This window comes from Canis lupus, chromosome 2 (genome assembly GCF_003254725.2).
Source record: "Canis lupus dingo isolate Sandy chromosome 2, ASM325472v2, whole genome shotgun sequence".
In the NCBI taxonomy this organism is placed as follows: Eukaryota; Metazoa; Chordata; class Mammalia; order Carnivora; family Canidae; genus Canis; species Canis lupus.
The window spans coordinates 33859754-33876590 of record NC_064244.1 but is presented as its reverse complement, the minus strand read 5'-3'; the positions used below and the strand labels follow the sequence as shown (position 1 = coordinate 33876590).

General features: G+C 44.0%; 1 protein-coding gene across 5 annotated transcripts in view; it reads left to right on the top strand.

Annotated features, from left to right (window-relative positions):
- The window catches only part of NRG2 (neuregulin 2), a 243112-nt gene that overhangs the window by 58635 nt on the left and 167640 nt on the right, over nucleotides 1–16837 (top strand). For all 5 annotated transcript variants that reach the window (XM_049101755.1, XM_035713846.2, XM_035713844.2 and 2 more), the window contains one exon: nucleotides 5656–6452. In XM_049101755.1, coding sequence (XP_048957712.1) covers nucleotides 5723–6452 — 730 coding nt within the window. In that variant the 5' untranslated portion in view covers nucleotides 5656–5722. The remainder of the gene's footprint in view (nucleotides 1–5655; nucleotides 6453–16837) is intronic.

The following is a 16837-nucleotide window of genomic DNA, read 5'->3' as shown; positions in this document are numbered from 1 at the left end:
TTGAAGAGATATCTATACTCCCATGTTCATTGCAGTATTGTTCACAATAGCCACGGTATAGAAACCCAATGTACATCAATGAATGAATGGATAAAGATGTGATATATCTCTCTTTATAAAATTGTTATTCAGTCTTAAAAAAGAAGAAAATGCTGCCATTGGCAACACCATGAGTGAATCTAGAGTTCATTATGCTAGGTGAAATGAGCCAGACGGAAAGACAAATACTACATGGTATCATTTCTGTGTGGAATCTCAAAACAAAACAAACCAAGACAAAATAAAACAATGAGATAAAATGAATTGCAGGTCAGACTTATAGAAAGAATAGAATGATGGTTGCCTTGGGCTGAGGAGAGATTGGTAAATGGGTACAAACTCTCAGTTATAAAATGAATAAGCTCTTAGGATCTAATGTATACATGGTGACTATAGTTGATTACACTGTATTATATAACCAAAATTTATTAATGGAATTTAAATGTTCTTACCAAAAAAAAAAGTAAATATATGAGGTGATGGATGTGGCAATTAACTCAATTCTAGGAATCCTTCTACAACGTATATGTCTATCAAATCATTGCCTTGTACACTTTAAATATGTTACAGTTTTGTCAATTGTACCTCCATAAAGCTGAAAAAATAAAAAACAAATGAAAGAAAAAAAATAAAACTGACCAAGAAGCTCCCAAAAATGTGAGCTTGAGTTTGTGATAAATCTTGGCCCTATCCATGGCTTTGTGATCTTCAGAAAGTCACTTCAATTCTCAGTGTCTCAATCTTCCTCATCTTTTTTGTAAAGTGATACGTACAACCCTTGTTCTCTACTGGTGTAAATTTTAAATAGTGTGCCACTGGTGGAAGTAGTTGGGAGAAATCAGAGACCTTTCAGACGACAATGCAGTGAGGCAGAGAGCCGTGGAGGTGGTGTGCACAAAGCAAGTGTTCTGGCAATGGACAAGCCTGGATGGGAATCCCAACTCTGCCTGTCATTTGGGCGAGTTATTAAACCTCTATAAGTCTCCTCAATTTGTAAAATGCAAAGCTGTTGAGTTATGGAAATATAAACATGAAGCTCCCAACAAACAATAGGCCATTAATAAATGTGGCTATTATTATTTTTACTATCAATTACTGAATTATGATGAATAGTTAGCAGGTTCAGAATATCAAGATTTATTTTCTAAAACATATGTACTAATTCACTTTGATCCCCAGGAAAGAGCCAATATAGAATTGGGCTGTCCTAGGAAACCAAATACTGTATTTTTCCACACAAAATGCTTGAGATTAATTCTGGAAGCTTATCCTCATATACATCACACCCTGGGAGAAAGCCTGGACAGGTATTTCTCTTCTCCTTAGAAATCTTTGCCTAAGTCCCCCCTTCTGTGAGCACAGGAATTCTAGTAGTCTGTTGGGTTCTCAAAACTTAACTTGCATTCTAAAGAGGGTAAAATTTTAATACACTAATTCCCAACTCTTTTTAGCATGAGAATCTAATTTGAAGGCAAAAATAATTTCAAGGAATCCCATAAAATAACAGTTCTATTTTAAGTAGCTTAAAAAATTTTTTTTAAAGATTTTAGTTATTTATTCACAAGAGACACAGAAAGAGAGGCAGAGGTAGGAGCAGGAATTCTTTTTAAAAAAGATTTATTTATTTATTCATGAGAGACACAGAGAGAGAGAGGCAGAGACACAGGCAGAGGGAAAAGCAGGCTCCACTCAGGGAGCCCAACGTGGGACTCAATCCCAGGTCTCCAGGATCAGGCCCTGGGCTGAAGGCGGCGCTAAACCGCTGAGCCACCCAGGCTGCCCCTTAAGTAGCTTTTGACTGACAACCTACATAGTAAAAATTTAGCAATGGTAAGAAGTTAGAGGATCCTCTCAAATATGTTTTTTGAGTAGGTAGTATAGTATAGTAGCCTGATAGAAAATTCACAAGGTACAAAAGGGAATAGAACTTGCACTCTACTCTGCCACGCAGTGCCCTTCCCAGAGCCAACTGTTGTTTCAATTTCTGCTGTGTCCTTTCAAAGGTAATCTATGCTTTATAAATACTTGCATATATGTCCTTTACCAAAAGACAAAACGATAGCAGATCTTTCCACTGTTCTTCATACTTAACAATGTCTTACACTTTCAACTGGATATGTGAAAAAAAGAGAGAATGGGTATTTTTATTCATCACAGTGCCATCTACTATTGAAAAGTTAGATTGTATTTATTAATATACAGAAAGTCCAAACATACATTAACTACATGTCGCTTAGAGATTCTCAATGCTAAGATGGGGAACCACTGGTAGAAGAAAGTTATCGGTGATATTCAACATTAATTTTGGCCCCTACTCTGTATCAAGCATTGTTCTAAGCACTTTATACTTGTAACCTCACATAATCTACACCCTTCAAATTCTTCTCAGCTCAGTTTTTTTTCTTTTTTAAAAAGATTTTATTTATTTATTAGAGACAGAGAGAGAGAGGGGCAGAGACACAGGCAGAGGGAGAAGCAGGCTCCACGCAGGGAGCCCGACGCGGGACTCGATCCGGGGTCTCCAGGATCATGCCCTGGGCTGAAGGTGGCGCTAAACCACTGAGCCACCGGGGCTGCCCTCAGCTCAGTTTTTTTTTTTTTTTTTTTAATTTTATTTTTTTAATTTTTTATTTTTTTATTATTTTTTTTTTTTTTTTACTTTTTTACCTCAGCTCAGTTTTAAATGTTATCTCCTCAGAGAAGTTTTCTTCGATCCGAGTACACCTGCCCTCTCCCCTTTCCATCAGTCCCTATCATTTCATCCTGTTTATTTCCTTCAGGAGATGAACTGCTTTACCTAATTAGTTACCTATTTGTCTACTTGTTTACTGTTGTCTTCTCAACCATATGGGCTTTATGAGCAAGGCCAGTGTTGGTTTGGCTCCCTGCAGCATATCCAGCAGCAGTGCCATGTCTCTGGGATTGGCACAGAGGAGCCATTCATTGGATATTTATTAACTGGATATTAAGGACATGAGCAAAACCCGGCTTTATGAGGTAGACCCTACTGTTACCTCTATTATACAGGTGAGGAAACTAAGACCTAGGGAGAAAAACAGGCTTGTTCCAAAGTTACTAAGTTACACAATTGGTTTGAAACCCAGCTCTGCTTGACTTCCAGAGCCAAGCCCTTCACCACTACTCTGTTGTCAGAAATGGGGGACTAAGTCCCTCTTCCTCCCTAGGACTGTTTGCTCCATTGGAAAATGAGGGGGTGAAGTTAGCACTATTCCTCACAGTGATGTTCTGTGATGTAGAAGATAGTGATCTATGAAAATGGAAAGGTGGATGTGGAAGGGACCAACAAAATTGGCCTGATGCCTTTAAGGGGGATGAAAAAAGAGGGATATTTAAAAAAAAAAGATTTTATTTATTTATTCATGAGAGACACACAGAAAGAGGCAGAGACACAGGCAGAAGGAGAAGCAGGCTCCACACAGGGAGCCCGATGTGGGACTTAATCCCAGGAACCCGGGATCACGACCTGAGCCAAAGCAGACACTCAACCACTGAGCCACCTAGGTGCACCAAGAAAGATGATTTTTGATTCTTTTCTTCCTTCCCTCCTTTCTTCACTGAAAATTTGCTGATCTTTACTTTATGCCAGGCACTGTGCCTGATATCCATTTGGATATAATGGGCTCCGAAGACCAAAAGGACATAGTCCTGCCATTAAGGTGCCTAGTCTGATGGCTCTAATGCAGACTTACTAACAGCTACTTTTAGTATAGGTTAGTGCCATAATAGTAATATGTATGAGGCACATGGCTACAAGAAAGAGAAAGGGATTAATTCCATCATGTCACATACATCATTGCTTGGGATGGAGGTGGATGTAAGGAAGGGAGGCATGAGGTATAATGCTGAGCTGGGCCTTGGGGTAAGAATCACTTTCCAGATGCGCAAGGCTGAGGTGAGGCTTTTGGATACAAGAGACACTATATGCAGAAGCACAGCACAAAACAGCACATTGTGCTGAATTTCTAGGGTAGAGGGTTGGCTCCCAGAGTACGGAGCTGGTTAGGTAGACGGAGCCCATGAAGAGTCATGCTGAAGAGTTTGGACTTGACTCCTGAGAGCAGTGGCATAGCCAACTCATATTTACATTTTATTTTTAGAAGGATGACTCTGACAGTGGTAGGACTGGAAGAGGCTGATGAGGCAGGCAGTGGGGGAACTAGTTAGGAGGCTTTGCAGTAGTCCAGGTGGGAGATGATGAACACTCAGACCTAAGGCATTCACAACAGAGTTGGAGAGGAGCTAGATATGCTGGAGACTTTTTAAAAGGTACAGCAGAGAGACTTGGTGATTGATTGGCTAAAACAGAATGAGAGGAGACTAAGAGACTTATTGGAATGGATCAGGTGGCCAAGTATCAAATGCTGCCATTAACAAGTATAGGACATTTGGAATGGGTGGGAGAAACGATGCTGTTGGCTTTGGATATTAAATTAAGTTTGAGGTGTCTCTTAGCCAGCAGAAAGGTCTAGCTGTGTCCTTCCTTTCCAGAATAGCGGTCTAAGCCTGAGCCAGACATCCCTGGGCCCATTTCCTGCAGGGCCCAGGCAGGGATAAAACTTTCCAAGACCTGAGTGGAATTCCTGAGCTCCACATCCTTCAAGGATATACTCTGGGAATTGAAAACTCCCTAGAGCTGACAGGAGGAGAATGGATGATGGATTTGCTTCTTAAAATCAGACGTTGGCTCCAGTGGATCAAACTTTCCTGCCCCTCGCAAGGACCAGACTTTTAAAAAGGCAACCATTTCCTACGGAGAAGCCTCTGGCCCTGACAGGCTCTGGCTCTGGAGCTGGCCCCCAAGAAGCCCCCACTTCCCACGGGAACAGCTTTTTAAAAGATGAGGTTGTACAGCATGTAGCCTGGTCCTGCCTGGCCGGTGCAGAAAGCCCAGAAGACTCTCGGGGACTGGACCCGCTGCAGCCACCACGCTCAGTTAGGTGTCCCCAATGCCGAGACAAGACTGCACGTCGCCCTAACTCTTTCCAAAATGACGGGACCGGAATCCTTCTTCACCTCCACTTGAATCCCTAGAGCTCACTAGGCGGTGGCAGGACCGAACACGTGGGCTCGATGAGGGGCGGGCCTCTGGGGTCCTCCCGGGGAAGGGGACAACCGAGGAGGTGGTAATCTCCCTGGCTGTTCCAGCCGCTGGCCGAAGGCAGGGGCACGCCCTGTGTCCCACTCCCACGTTCATAGGACAGTGCCAGAATTCTTTTTCTCTACTCCGCCCTCTCCCCACGTACTCTCCCACTGTCCTGCCCATAAATCGCAGGAGCAAAGGTAGAACGATCCCTCCCGCGCCCCTGCGGGCCGAGAAACCGGGCGCTAAAGCAGTGCAGTCTCGAGCTCCCCCTGCAGAAGCGGCGCTCCTCACTCGGTTCGGGGGTAGAGGGGGCGCGAGAGAGCAAGTGGGCGGGCGTCCTATTCTCCGCATCCTCCTCCAGGTCCTGGCGCGCAGGGTGGGAGCGTCGCGCGGCTCCGCGCTGCGCATCGCGGCCGGCTCGCCGCCTGTCCCCTGCCCTGGCTGGGCCGCCTCCCCCGGCTGCCGGCGGAGGGCTACGAGGCGCTAACGTTACGCTGTTTCCGGTTTTCTAGCGGGCTCTGTTTCCCCTCCCAAGGCGGCGGCGGCGGAGCGGCGGAGCCCCCCAAATGGCCTGGCCAGATGCGGCAGGTTTGCTGCTCAGCGCTGCCGCCGCCGCCACTGGAGAAGGCTCGGTGCAGCAGCTACAGCGACAGCAGCAGCAGCAGCGGCAGCAGCGAGAGGAGCAGCAGCAGCAGCAGCAGCAGCAGCGAGAGGAGCAGCAGCAGCAGCAGCGGCGGCGGCGGCAGCAGCAGCAGGAGCAGCAGCAACAGCAGCATCTCCCGTCCCGCTGCGCCCCCAGAGCCGCGGCCGCCGCAGCAGCCGCAGCCCCGCAGCCCCGCAGCCCGGAGAGCCGCCGCCCGCTCTCGAGCCGCAGCCGCCGGCGGCATGAGGCACGACCCGGCCCCCGGCTTCTCCATGCTGCTCTTCGGTGTGTCGCTCGCTTGCTACTCGCCTAGCCTCAAGTCGGTGCAGGACCAGGCATACAAGGCGCCCGTGGTGGTGGAGGGCAAGGTACAGGGGCTGGCCCCGGCCGGCGGCTCCGGCTCCAACAGCACCCGCGAGCCGCCCGCCTCGGGTCGGGTGGCGCTGGTGAAGGTGCTGGACAAGTGGCCGCTCCGGAGCGGGGGGCTGCAGCGCGAGCAGGTGATCAGCGTGGGCTCCTGTGCGCCGCTCGAAAGGAACCAGCGCTACATCTTTTTCCTGGAGCCCACGGAGCAGCCCTTAGTCTTTAAGACGGCCTTTGCCCCCATCGACACGAACGGCAAAAACCTCAAGAAAGAGGTGGGCAAGATCCTGTGCACTGACTGCGGTGAGTCGCCCCCTCCCTCTGCTAGGGAAAGGGGGGAGGGGCGAGGTGGTGGAAAATGGGGGTGGGGCGGGGAGGTGCTGCAGGTGCCCAGGCCTGGCAGCGCCCGGCTGCTGGGGGGTGGGGCCGCCCCTGGGCAGGGCGCCTGGCCCGGGTGGGTGAGGGGGTTGGGGTCGGGGAGAAGGAGGATCAGGCTCAAAGTGTGCCAGGGGTGGGGGGCGGGGGAAGGCGCTGGCTTGTGCCAGCAGCGATCTGCGGCTGATGTATGGCATGTGGAGCTGGAAAGCTGCCATCATAGCCCAGTAGCGGCAGGAAAAACGGAGAAGTCCGGGTGGTGCTGGCCCGAGGCTCGGTGAGTCAGGAGTGACCCTCGGAGGCCTCGCCTGCCCAGCTCCCACGAGCCTGCCTCATTCCGGCTGGCCAGGGTCTGCAGGAGCAGCTGGCCAGACTCTCAGACGGTGAAGGCCTCCGCTCACAAGTTCTCCCAGGGAATGGTGCCCCCGCCCCCTCCTGCCTCTCCCGGGCTCCGGGTTCTGCTCATCCACACCGCTGGCGCAGGCAGAGTTGGACTTTTTCTGCTACTGTTTTCGTCCTCCGTGTGGCTCGGGGGTTTTCTTCACCGTGATTGCCTATCTGTGCGAGGCGGTGAGCACAGCCTTCTCTTAACCTCTAGGACAAGGGAGCAGACCCATCTTTCGGCTGTTTTCTGAGAGATTTTACTAGATCCGTTGATCGTGATGACAATGACATAGAGTAACAACTTCTGCTGAATGCTGTAAGTTCGAGCTCTGACATCTTACTGGCAGGATGTGTTGACTGCATCTCTCAGCCTTCTGATGTTGGGCGCAGCCCAGGAATGCAGGTGATCAGAAACAAAACACTGAAGTCCCTGGACCTCCGTAGTCAGGAGTGGAGGTCTCGCCTGTCCAAAGTCAAAGACATATCAGCTTACGGGCTTTTGTTTCTCATCTCTGAACCCAGTACTTATTTTTCAGTGAGAAATTTCAAACCACATCGTCCTCATACTGGAGTATTTGGTGCTAGCTTGTCTTGTGGCTATTCCTTTTGTCCCAACTAAGGCTGATTTTGGTGCTTGCTGTGTGACTCTGAGCTGTGTGGTCACTGAATTATGATAGATGTCCTGAACTGTTGTCGAAGTTGGCATGTTTACCAGTTTACCAAGGGGTTCTAGATAGGCTTTGAGAAGCAAAGAATGTGGAACAGCTCATAGGAAGTTTTGCTGCCCTCATCTTTTTAGATCAATGCCTTTGACTTTTTGAAGCTTTCCTCCTCTGACCCCATCCCCCGCCCCTGTCCTTCAAGAGACAAATTTTCAGGTAGTGGTGGCAGTGTATCTGGGCACTATGTTAAACTGTGGCCATTTCAATCAGAAGAATCGTGAAGTATCTTAATAAGGAGGGGAAAACTTTGGTGGTAACAGCAATTTCTCTCTCTGGCGTTGTTCTGAGGAATCCTGTTGACTGCTCTTTAATGTTGATTTCGTGCTCTTAAGTGTTTTCTGACAACAAGTCAGGACCAGTTAGGAATTTCTAATTTTTTATTTTGTAAAGGATTTTATCTGAGATCCTGAGGGGAGCTGTGGAACTGTATTGTGCAGTGGGCAATAGATAGTAAAAACATTTATTGAGCCTTGTCCAAGGACAGCTTCTGTTTTGGTTTTCAGTGTGTTGCTCCTGACTGAACATGCATGGTACACATCACCACATAATCCCTGGTCTGGTCCACTGAGACCCAATGGTCTTTGTCAGATAATCCCTTGTCTTCCTCCTCCTCCTTCTCCCCTTCCCTCTTTAGCAATTATACCTTGTTTGTTTTGGTGAGAGTTTGAGAGTTGAATGTAGAGATCATGAACAATTTGGAGGTCAGAAATACTGTTGTGTGCTTTCAGGTTACGATCACCGTATTTTATTGAAGTAGCATGTGTAGTAGCAGAGTTCTCGGCAAATACTGCAATCCCTGCTAAAGAGAAGGCCCTCCCACCCTGCAAATTGCCAAGGAGCAGGAGTGAGTCTTGAAGTAAACACTTGAGAATGCAAACAATTTGGGTTTGAGTTGATAGCATATAGATCTGTGTCAGTTTGGGAGGGGGCGTTTTATATAAGGGGATTAGAAATTAAAGGACATACTTGTAAGAGGAAATTTATGGAACTGGTGACTAGATGCCAGAGCATAAACTGCATTTTCTTATTTTTTACTATGGGGTTAAGGAAAATATGCACTGGTGATAGTATATTAAATAAGGAAACAAATCATCCTAACTAACCACAACACCTTCCTTGTGCTCAGCAGGAAATAACTAACAAATTCATTTTCTGTTTTCTATCTCTAAAGAAAGCCCTCTGGGCCACAGGGTCATTGGGAACATTTTCTCCTTGGAGCAGATTTGCCCATTGCAAAATAGGGAAACTGGCACTCAGAAACTGTCATCATGCCTGTTATATTGAGCAACTGTGGTTGAATTGTTACTTTGTTTAGCCAGTTTTAGCTCTGAATGTGTCTGAGCTGTGGTTCCTAGGGAGATCATCTAGAAAGGTGTGTATTTTGGTGGGCCAGGACTTTGGGCCAATGCATCATATGAAGGGATATTGAGCTTAAAAGTTAGCACATGCCTCAGTAGCATCAATGAAGGGTCATACCAGACCCTTTCTGGAAAGTCCTTATGAATGGCTAATTTCACTGCCACTGTGTAATATTGATTTGAAGCCTGTGAAGTCTGGCTGGAATAGCAATATCTGCCAGAGGGGTATTTTTATAGATCTCATGTGTATCATTCATCCAAAATTACTACCTCTGGTGGTAAAGAGTTGAGTAAAATCTTTGCATTTCTAAGAAGCTTGCATTCAGGGAGGTGTTTTATGTGCCTTCTGTAGCAGGGAGAGGAAAAAGAGTTAGAAAGGAGGCTTAGGGATTAGCAACTCGGTACAATGCTATAAAAGCATCCTGTTCTGCAAATAGTCCTGCAATTTTTTTTTTTTTAGTCCTGCATTTTTAACAATGGTCGCATATATTTTGGTATAATCACACCCTATCTTGCTGCTTTCCTATATATATGGTTTTAAGCTGTCTCTTTGTTGCATAGACACAGCAGATAGCGTAAAAAAAAATCATTCTTCCTTTGGTACTTTCTGATTTCAGTTTTCTTCCAATGTATAGTATCCTTTGTTGTTAAAGATGGAAAAGGTGTATTCCAGGGGGACTTTACCTTCTTTAGGATAGTTTTTAATTAATTTGACAACTAGATTCACGTATTAGAGAAAGGTGGTTCACAAAAATTGAGTATAGCAAAAGCGACTGCATATTTTTAAAATGCTGTTTATTTAAAGAATCTTTTCTTCTCTAGTCAGCTGGAAACCCAGCTGTGCTGCAGCTTGAAGATGGGAAAGTGAAACTAGTCTAGAAACTGACCATTCCTAGTGGGGAGGACAAGCCTTGGTTATAGATTGAGGGGTAGAATTACCATCATAATGTCATTAGTAGCTGCTTTCCTCAGCAGATTGAAGTTCTTGGGGGGTGGAAACCATATCTTATCTTTGAGGTCCTTTTCCTACCTCTCCTGGCCCCTGATGTTGGTACTGTGCCTGGTGTATACAGAGACTCTCCTAAGTGTCTTTTGAGTGGATAAAGTAAAGTGAAGTTGAAAAAGCAAGGCTCCAGACTAATGCTAAAACAATCTTAACTCTTTCATCTGTGACACCAAGTCTTGTTCTGAAAAACTATTTGATGATTGCCTTTACCTGTCGCTATGGGAACCTTTTTTCCAAAGGATGGTTATCAACTAGAGTACTTAACCACAATGCGCTTCATCATTGTGCTGATTAGTGTTAATGGGATTTGAGTAGAGGAGAATAAAGGTCTTGCTGAAGAGGACCCACCCTTTTTTGTTTTTTGTTTTTTTTTGAGAGTAGATTACCCCTCCCTCACTCTCAAAACAAAAATAAAAATAAAACAACTATCAGTTTGAATTAACAAATATTTTGGGAGCTAGAGAGGGTGGTATATGAACTAAGTAGGTGACTAAGGTGACTAACTTCTTGGTCCCAATCCTATTTTCCATCTTTTATTATCTAGGACATTTTCATCTTATTTTCTCTTTTTTTTTTTTTTTTTAAGATTTATTTATTTATTCATGAGAGACACACAGAGAGAGGCAGAGACATAGGCAGAGAGAGAGCAGGCTTCCTGCCATGAGCCAGATGTGGGACTTGATTCCGGATCCCGGGATCACGACCTGAGCCAAAGACTCAACCACTGAGCCACCCAGGGGCCCCTCGTCTTATTTCCCAATAGCAAATGCATTGTTTCTTCCCCCTTTATAAAATTATATTTATATACCTCAATCCAGAAAGTGCATATGAATATGTGGTCCAAAGTCTCCCTCTTAGCCCTGTCCTCAGCTATCTATCCCTAAGGCAATTGAAAAAGAACATATTCTTAAATGTGTACTTTTCTAAAAGCAAAATGTTTGTTAGAGTAGTCTTTATGTTTTTCTCTTAACAGATGGAAAATGTTAATTTTGCCACTAAGTCAATTTTATGGTAAATTCTTCCCAAGTAATATATATATATATATATATATATATATATATACACACAATATATGTGTATATATTATATATAAAATATACACGTATATATTACATATATGTGTATGTTATATATATATAGAAATATATATATATAACATATATATATATATATACTTGATTTTTTAACCTAACTCAAGATCTTAATCACTACCCCCACTTCACAAATAGAACCCTAGGGTCAGGAATAAAAATACCAAGTTGTTTTCAGATACTTTGCCATTAAGAAGTTTTCTGTGACAGTGGATTTTGTGATGAGTCGTAACTGGAATCATTGAATAGATGGAAGGATTTGTCACTGAGCTTCAGGGCAGCAGATCTGCCCTTACAGCAATTCCTACTGTTTCACACTCTTGATAATCTCACAACAGAATCCACGTGAAAAATCATATGATTCCATATGTGGAAAGAGAAAACCCCACAGTGCGGGATTGCTTTGATTTTTCATTTAGAAGTCAAGACAAAGACTCCAGTTGCTGATGAAGAGTTTGATTTTGACCATATTCCTATACTGCTGGTACAATTCTAGGAGGAATTATCCACTTGAATACTACTTTGAAGTACCTTTAAGGTAACCGATTTGAAAGCGGTGTTAAAATTTCAGAGTATCAGGAAATTGCCACTTGAATACTTGGGAAAAAAAGCAAATATGGAAATGGAAATGGTGGAAGGTTCTAACCCTCTAAATCCTGGTGGCTTAGTGGCATCTGGCAATTTTGCACCTTGATTTGGAAAAGGAACGATGGTATCAATGTCCCCTGTGCTGTCTTTTAACCACTTGTTCTGGGGTCTTTTGAAGGTCTGAAGTGGTGGTAATATAATTTGAACCAAAAATAAAATAGTTTTCCCTCCAGGTTTTGAGTTTGGAAGGCATGTGTTTGAAATGGGGGATTTTTGTCTTACTTGTTTCTAGTAATTAACCTTCTCTTCCCACTCACTTATTGGAATTAGCACATAGAAATAAGGTCAGTTTATGAATTTCAAGAGACATATAGCGAACTCTTTAGAAAACTGGGGAAGGTAGGTGAATTGACTGTGGAAGTGCTAGCTTATGACAAGTTTGTGAAATTAGACTCCTTTTTTTAAAAACGATTTTATTTATTTATTCATGAGAGACACAGAGAAAGAGAGAGGCAGAGACACAGGCAGAGGGAGAAGCAGGATCCATGCAGGGAGCCCGACGTGAGACTAGATCCCGGGACCCCAGGATCACATCCCCGGCTGAAGACAGGCGCTAAACCGCAGAGCCACCTAGGGATCCCCTAGACTCCTTTAAAAACAGCAATGCACCCAAGTGAATCTTGGTGTGCTTGGAGCTCCACGTGCTATATGGGACCTGTAGCAAACCTGGAGGATGATTACAAGGCATTACAATGACATGCAAGAGGACATCCTGTACTCGGCAAAGAGCTGCAAAGCTTTTGCAATCTGGGGTCAAAAGACCGAGATTCACATTGATGGAGAGCATCCACTGTTAATCAGCTGTAATATTTTTTGGTAATTATGAAACGGGGTTAAGTTAAAGAACCTTCTTTCTCTGGCTAGTTGAGTCCGGTCAAGTGTGGCATCTGAACTCCATTCTGCAGCAGCATTCCCTTCCCATTCTGTGCTTATAGTGAGATCCAAGTAGCCTCTCCAGGGACCTTCTCTGGGACAGAGCCTGTTACCTCCTCCCTTTGTCCCTGTTCAGGACCTGATTGTGCTGCTTGCCTCCTGGGGTGGGCTGGAGGTAGGTGGTTAATACTGCTTTTAGCCTTGTAGATCTCCAGAGTGGTGGGGAATCTATCCTAGAGGTTTCTATATTCTACTAGAAAACTCCCTCCCCCAAAATGTGATGTTCAGGTTGCTTTTTATTCTGTCTTCAGAAACAGAATCTTTAATGGTTCTCCTTTGCTTTTTCATAGATTTCCTGCCTTGTGCTGATGACATTGGCTTACCCCTCCTCTTCCCTCCCTGATCTGTTTATTCAGACTGAGGATCTATCTTTGTCCTTTGGGCTAGGATGTTTTACTTCGTCTCGATCTTGATATTGGTCCAACTAACAGAAGCCGAACTGAGCTAACAGTCCTCAGAAGTGAGTGAGAGGAGGGCAGCCCGGGTGGCTCAGCGGTTTAGCTCCTGCCTTCGGCCCAGGGCGTGATCCTGGAGATCCAGGATGGAGTCCCACATCAGGCTCCCTGCGTGGAGTCTGCTTCTCCCTCTGCCCGTGTCTCTGCCTTTCTCTCTCTCTCTCTCATTAATAAATAAATAAAATCTCAAAAAAATAAAGAACTAGGTACTTCAGGGTAGTTGTATCAGACACAATCCCTGTCATCAAGTGGTTTACAGTCTAGAAGGACAAAGATAGAGCAGCACTTTAGTCCAGAGTACAGTAAATGCCATAAGATATACTAGCATAGTGCTTTGGGGAGTAGAGGAATCATCTTAGCGAAAAAGAAGATCTTAGAGGAGTAAACAAAGTTTCTTGGAGAAGTAGTTTGAGATGGGATTCTAATATTCAGAGATAGTTGAGGTACAGATGGTATAGGGATAGACTGAGAGGGACTGATTAAATTAAAGGAGAGAGCAGCATTTTCTTTAGTAGAGGGGTATGCTTATAGTATACAAAATAACCAGAATGAAAGAAAGAACTGGATGAGGAGTCTGGAGAGGTCGGAGATGGTAATATTTTCAACTGTCATGAATGCTAGGCTGTTGACTTTATTTGTAATTATACAAGTAGTATTTGAAGGCTTATGTTAAAAAAGCTATTCAGTAATGTTTTGTAGTTATCAGTGAATGAGTCTTCCACATACTGTGTTAAATTTATCCCTAAGTATTTCATGTTTTCTGGATGCTACTGTTAAGGGTATTTTTTTTGTTTTCCAGTGATTAATTGCTAGCATATAGAAAGATAATTTGTAAAATATTGGCTTTGTATCCTGTGACCTTAATAAATTCGCTTATTAGTTCTAGTAATTTGCATAGGTTTCTTCGGATTCCTTTCTCTATGTACATGACTAAGTTGTCAGTGAAAAAAAGACAGTTTTACTTTTTCCTTTTTAATCTGTCTTTATTTCTTTTTCTTTCCTTATTGCACTGGCTAGGGCTGCCAGGGACAATGTTGAATAGAGCAATGAGGACAAACAACCTTGTTCTATCATGGTGGAAAGCATTTGGACTTTTGCTATTTTTTTATTATTTTTAAATTTATTTTTATCTATTTGTGAGAGACACAGAGAGAGAGACAGAGACATAGGCAGAGGGAGAAGCAGGCTTCCTGGGGGGTGCCCAATGCAGGACTCGATCCCAGGACCCCGGGATCACAACCTGAGCTGAAGGCAGATGTTCAACCACTGAGTTACCCAGGTGCCCCTCAGACTTTCACTATTAATTACAAAGTTAGCTGAAGATTTTTTGTATGGTGTAATGACTAAGAATTTGGGCTCCACAGCAATATGGACCTGAGTTTGGAAACCATCTTCTGCATTTTCTAGCCAGGTGATAATTGGGTCAATTATTGCTTGTGTCTTAGTTTCCTATAAAATGGGGATAATGATAGCACTTAATAGAATAGCTGTTAGTATTAAATGAGATAATACATGTAGAATGATTAACACGCACCCAGTAATAAATGTTTAAGAAAAGTTAATTATTAACAAAATCTTATTAGACCAATGTGAGCAGGAAGGCTAGTAAGTGAAGATTTTAAGTTCTAGAAGGGGACTATACAGGCAGGCAAAGGGGCAAATTTCACTAGCCACTATTTTTTATAAAAGATTTTATCTATTTATTCATAAGAGACAGAGAGAGAGAGAGAGAGAGAGAGGCAGAGACATAGGCAGAGGGAGAAGCCCAATGTGGGAGTCAATCTCAGGACTGTGGGATCACTCCCTGAGCCGAAGGCAGACGCTCAACCGCTGAACACCCCCCAGGTGTCCCCACCCACTATATTTTAACCCAGGTGTTCCTGTTTATTTCAGCTGAGAGTCCCTGACCTGGGCTGGCGGAGGTGGTGAGAAGAGAGTGGGTTATATATATAGATTCAGTGTAGGGAAGTTTATGTGAGTTCAGGGTATGAATGCTGATCCTGTGGAGGTCCCTAGTAGGCTGTCAGTCTTGATGTATCCATGGGTCTCTGTTTGTCAATATTCCAAGAATCTCACAGATAGGTACTGCTTTTCTCAGTTTCACAAATGGAAAGACTATGATCCATACTCCAAAGTGTCCCTTTTCCAAATCTCAGCATGCTTGTGGGGTCACTCAAGAGTCCAAGATCTGAAGTCCTGCCAGGCATGCTTTTTAACTATCACAGTCTCATCTGTTATTAGGAGGAGCTGCTCAAAGTCCCTGGAAATTGGTGGAAAGTGTCTTTTTCCTTACCTCCCCTCCCCCAAAGAAAGCAGGTTTCTGACTCATCCTGCTTTGATTTAGGGGTTTCCAGCGCTGGGGAGAGATTCACACTGCTTCATTCATACTCTTTCCTTGTTTCTATACTGGGTTGGTGTGGATCTAGTGGCTGAACAGGGTCAGAGGGGTAGAGGTGTGGGCATGTAACAGGTGGCCTTTTTGGAGTTTGTGGGGCTTAATTTTAATTGTACCTAATTGATTGACATGTGGAACCTGAAGAAAGTATGAATCTTTGCTCCTTAAATATTTGTGGGACTACTCCTCGCTTTGGCTTCTTCCTCTAAATATTTGTCAGGTATTGTTAACCCTCAGATCCTGGGCTGGCTGCATGTCCCTAAACTCATATTCTCCCATTATTTTCTTATTCTTACAGTTTTAGTATTTATGGCCTGTACCATGTATATGACACTTATTATTTAATGCCAAGCATTGTTAATTACCTTTTGATGGGTCAGTATCTTATTTCCTTCACCTGATAGTAAGATCTTTGGGGGCAGTATCTTAATATATGATAGAATAAATATTTGGTTGGTGGCTATTGCCAAGAAAGAAGGGGGTGAGTGGGTCCTTTTGCTTTTTCTACTGACCACTTTTGCCCTAGACTCAAGGTTCCTCAAATGACAGCCCAGACTAAGGGAATAGAGCAATCATAGAAAGTATCCTCAGACATTTTGAGAAAGGGCAGAATTTGGCTTCTCTGTTATGTTTTCGTTCAGTTTTTTTTTCCTTGATAGTTTGTAGCATTTTGCGGGTAACTCTTCTCAAGTTGTAGAATTATGATTAGGTGGTTTTCCTCACACATGTTAATATTTTGGCTTGTGTTTCCTTTCTGTCTTTTGGTTAGTTGGCAATCTGCAAAAAGTTCTCCAGTTTCACTTGCCAGAGGAGCTTTTTGGATGTTCCCCATTCGGGTTTTTCACTGAGGTGTCCACTTGGACTTGGTTACTTTACCTGTTCATGTTTCAGGCTGAATACCTTGAGAGGTAAGAGGTATGACCAGGTGTCATTTGTAGTAAGCTGAGGCCACCAATTAGCTGTTGTTGTATCTCTTTGCCCTAGTAGACAGCTTGGGGGCTTCTGGAGGCTAGGACTAGTTCTTATATCATATTTGTTTCCTAAAAGGGTAAGGAAAGAGGGAACCCAGTGTTTCTTCATGTCTCTCTTTGGCATTCATTCTTTACCATATCCTTAAAATGAGGCATTTTCTTTTATATCTGCTTGGCTAATGTATTAGGTAAGGGTTGGGGGTGGCTCTCAGGAGGAGTTTCTCTTCTAGCTCCGAGTGCCTAAGGACTACCAGCTGCCACTTTGCACAAGGCTGTGACACCCAGCTTCCTCAAGTCAATCCCTTCCACTGATGCCTGTGGCCATAAGTATAATCTCAGTACAGGTATCC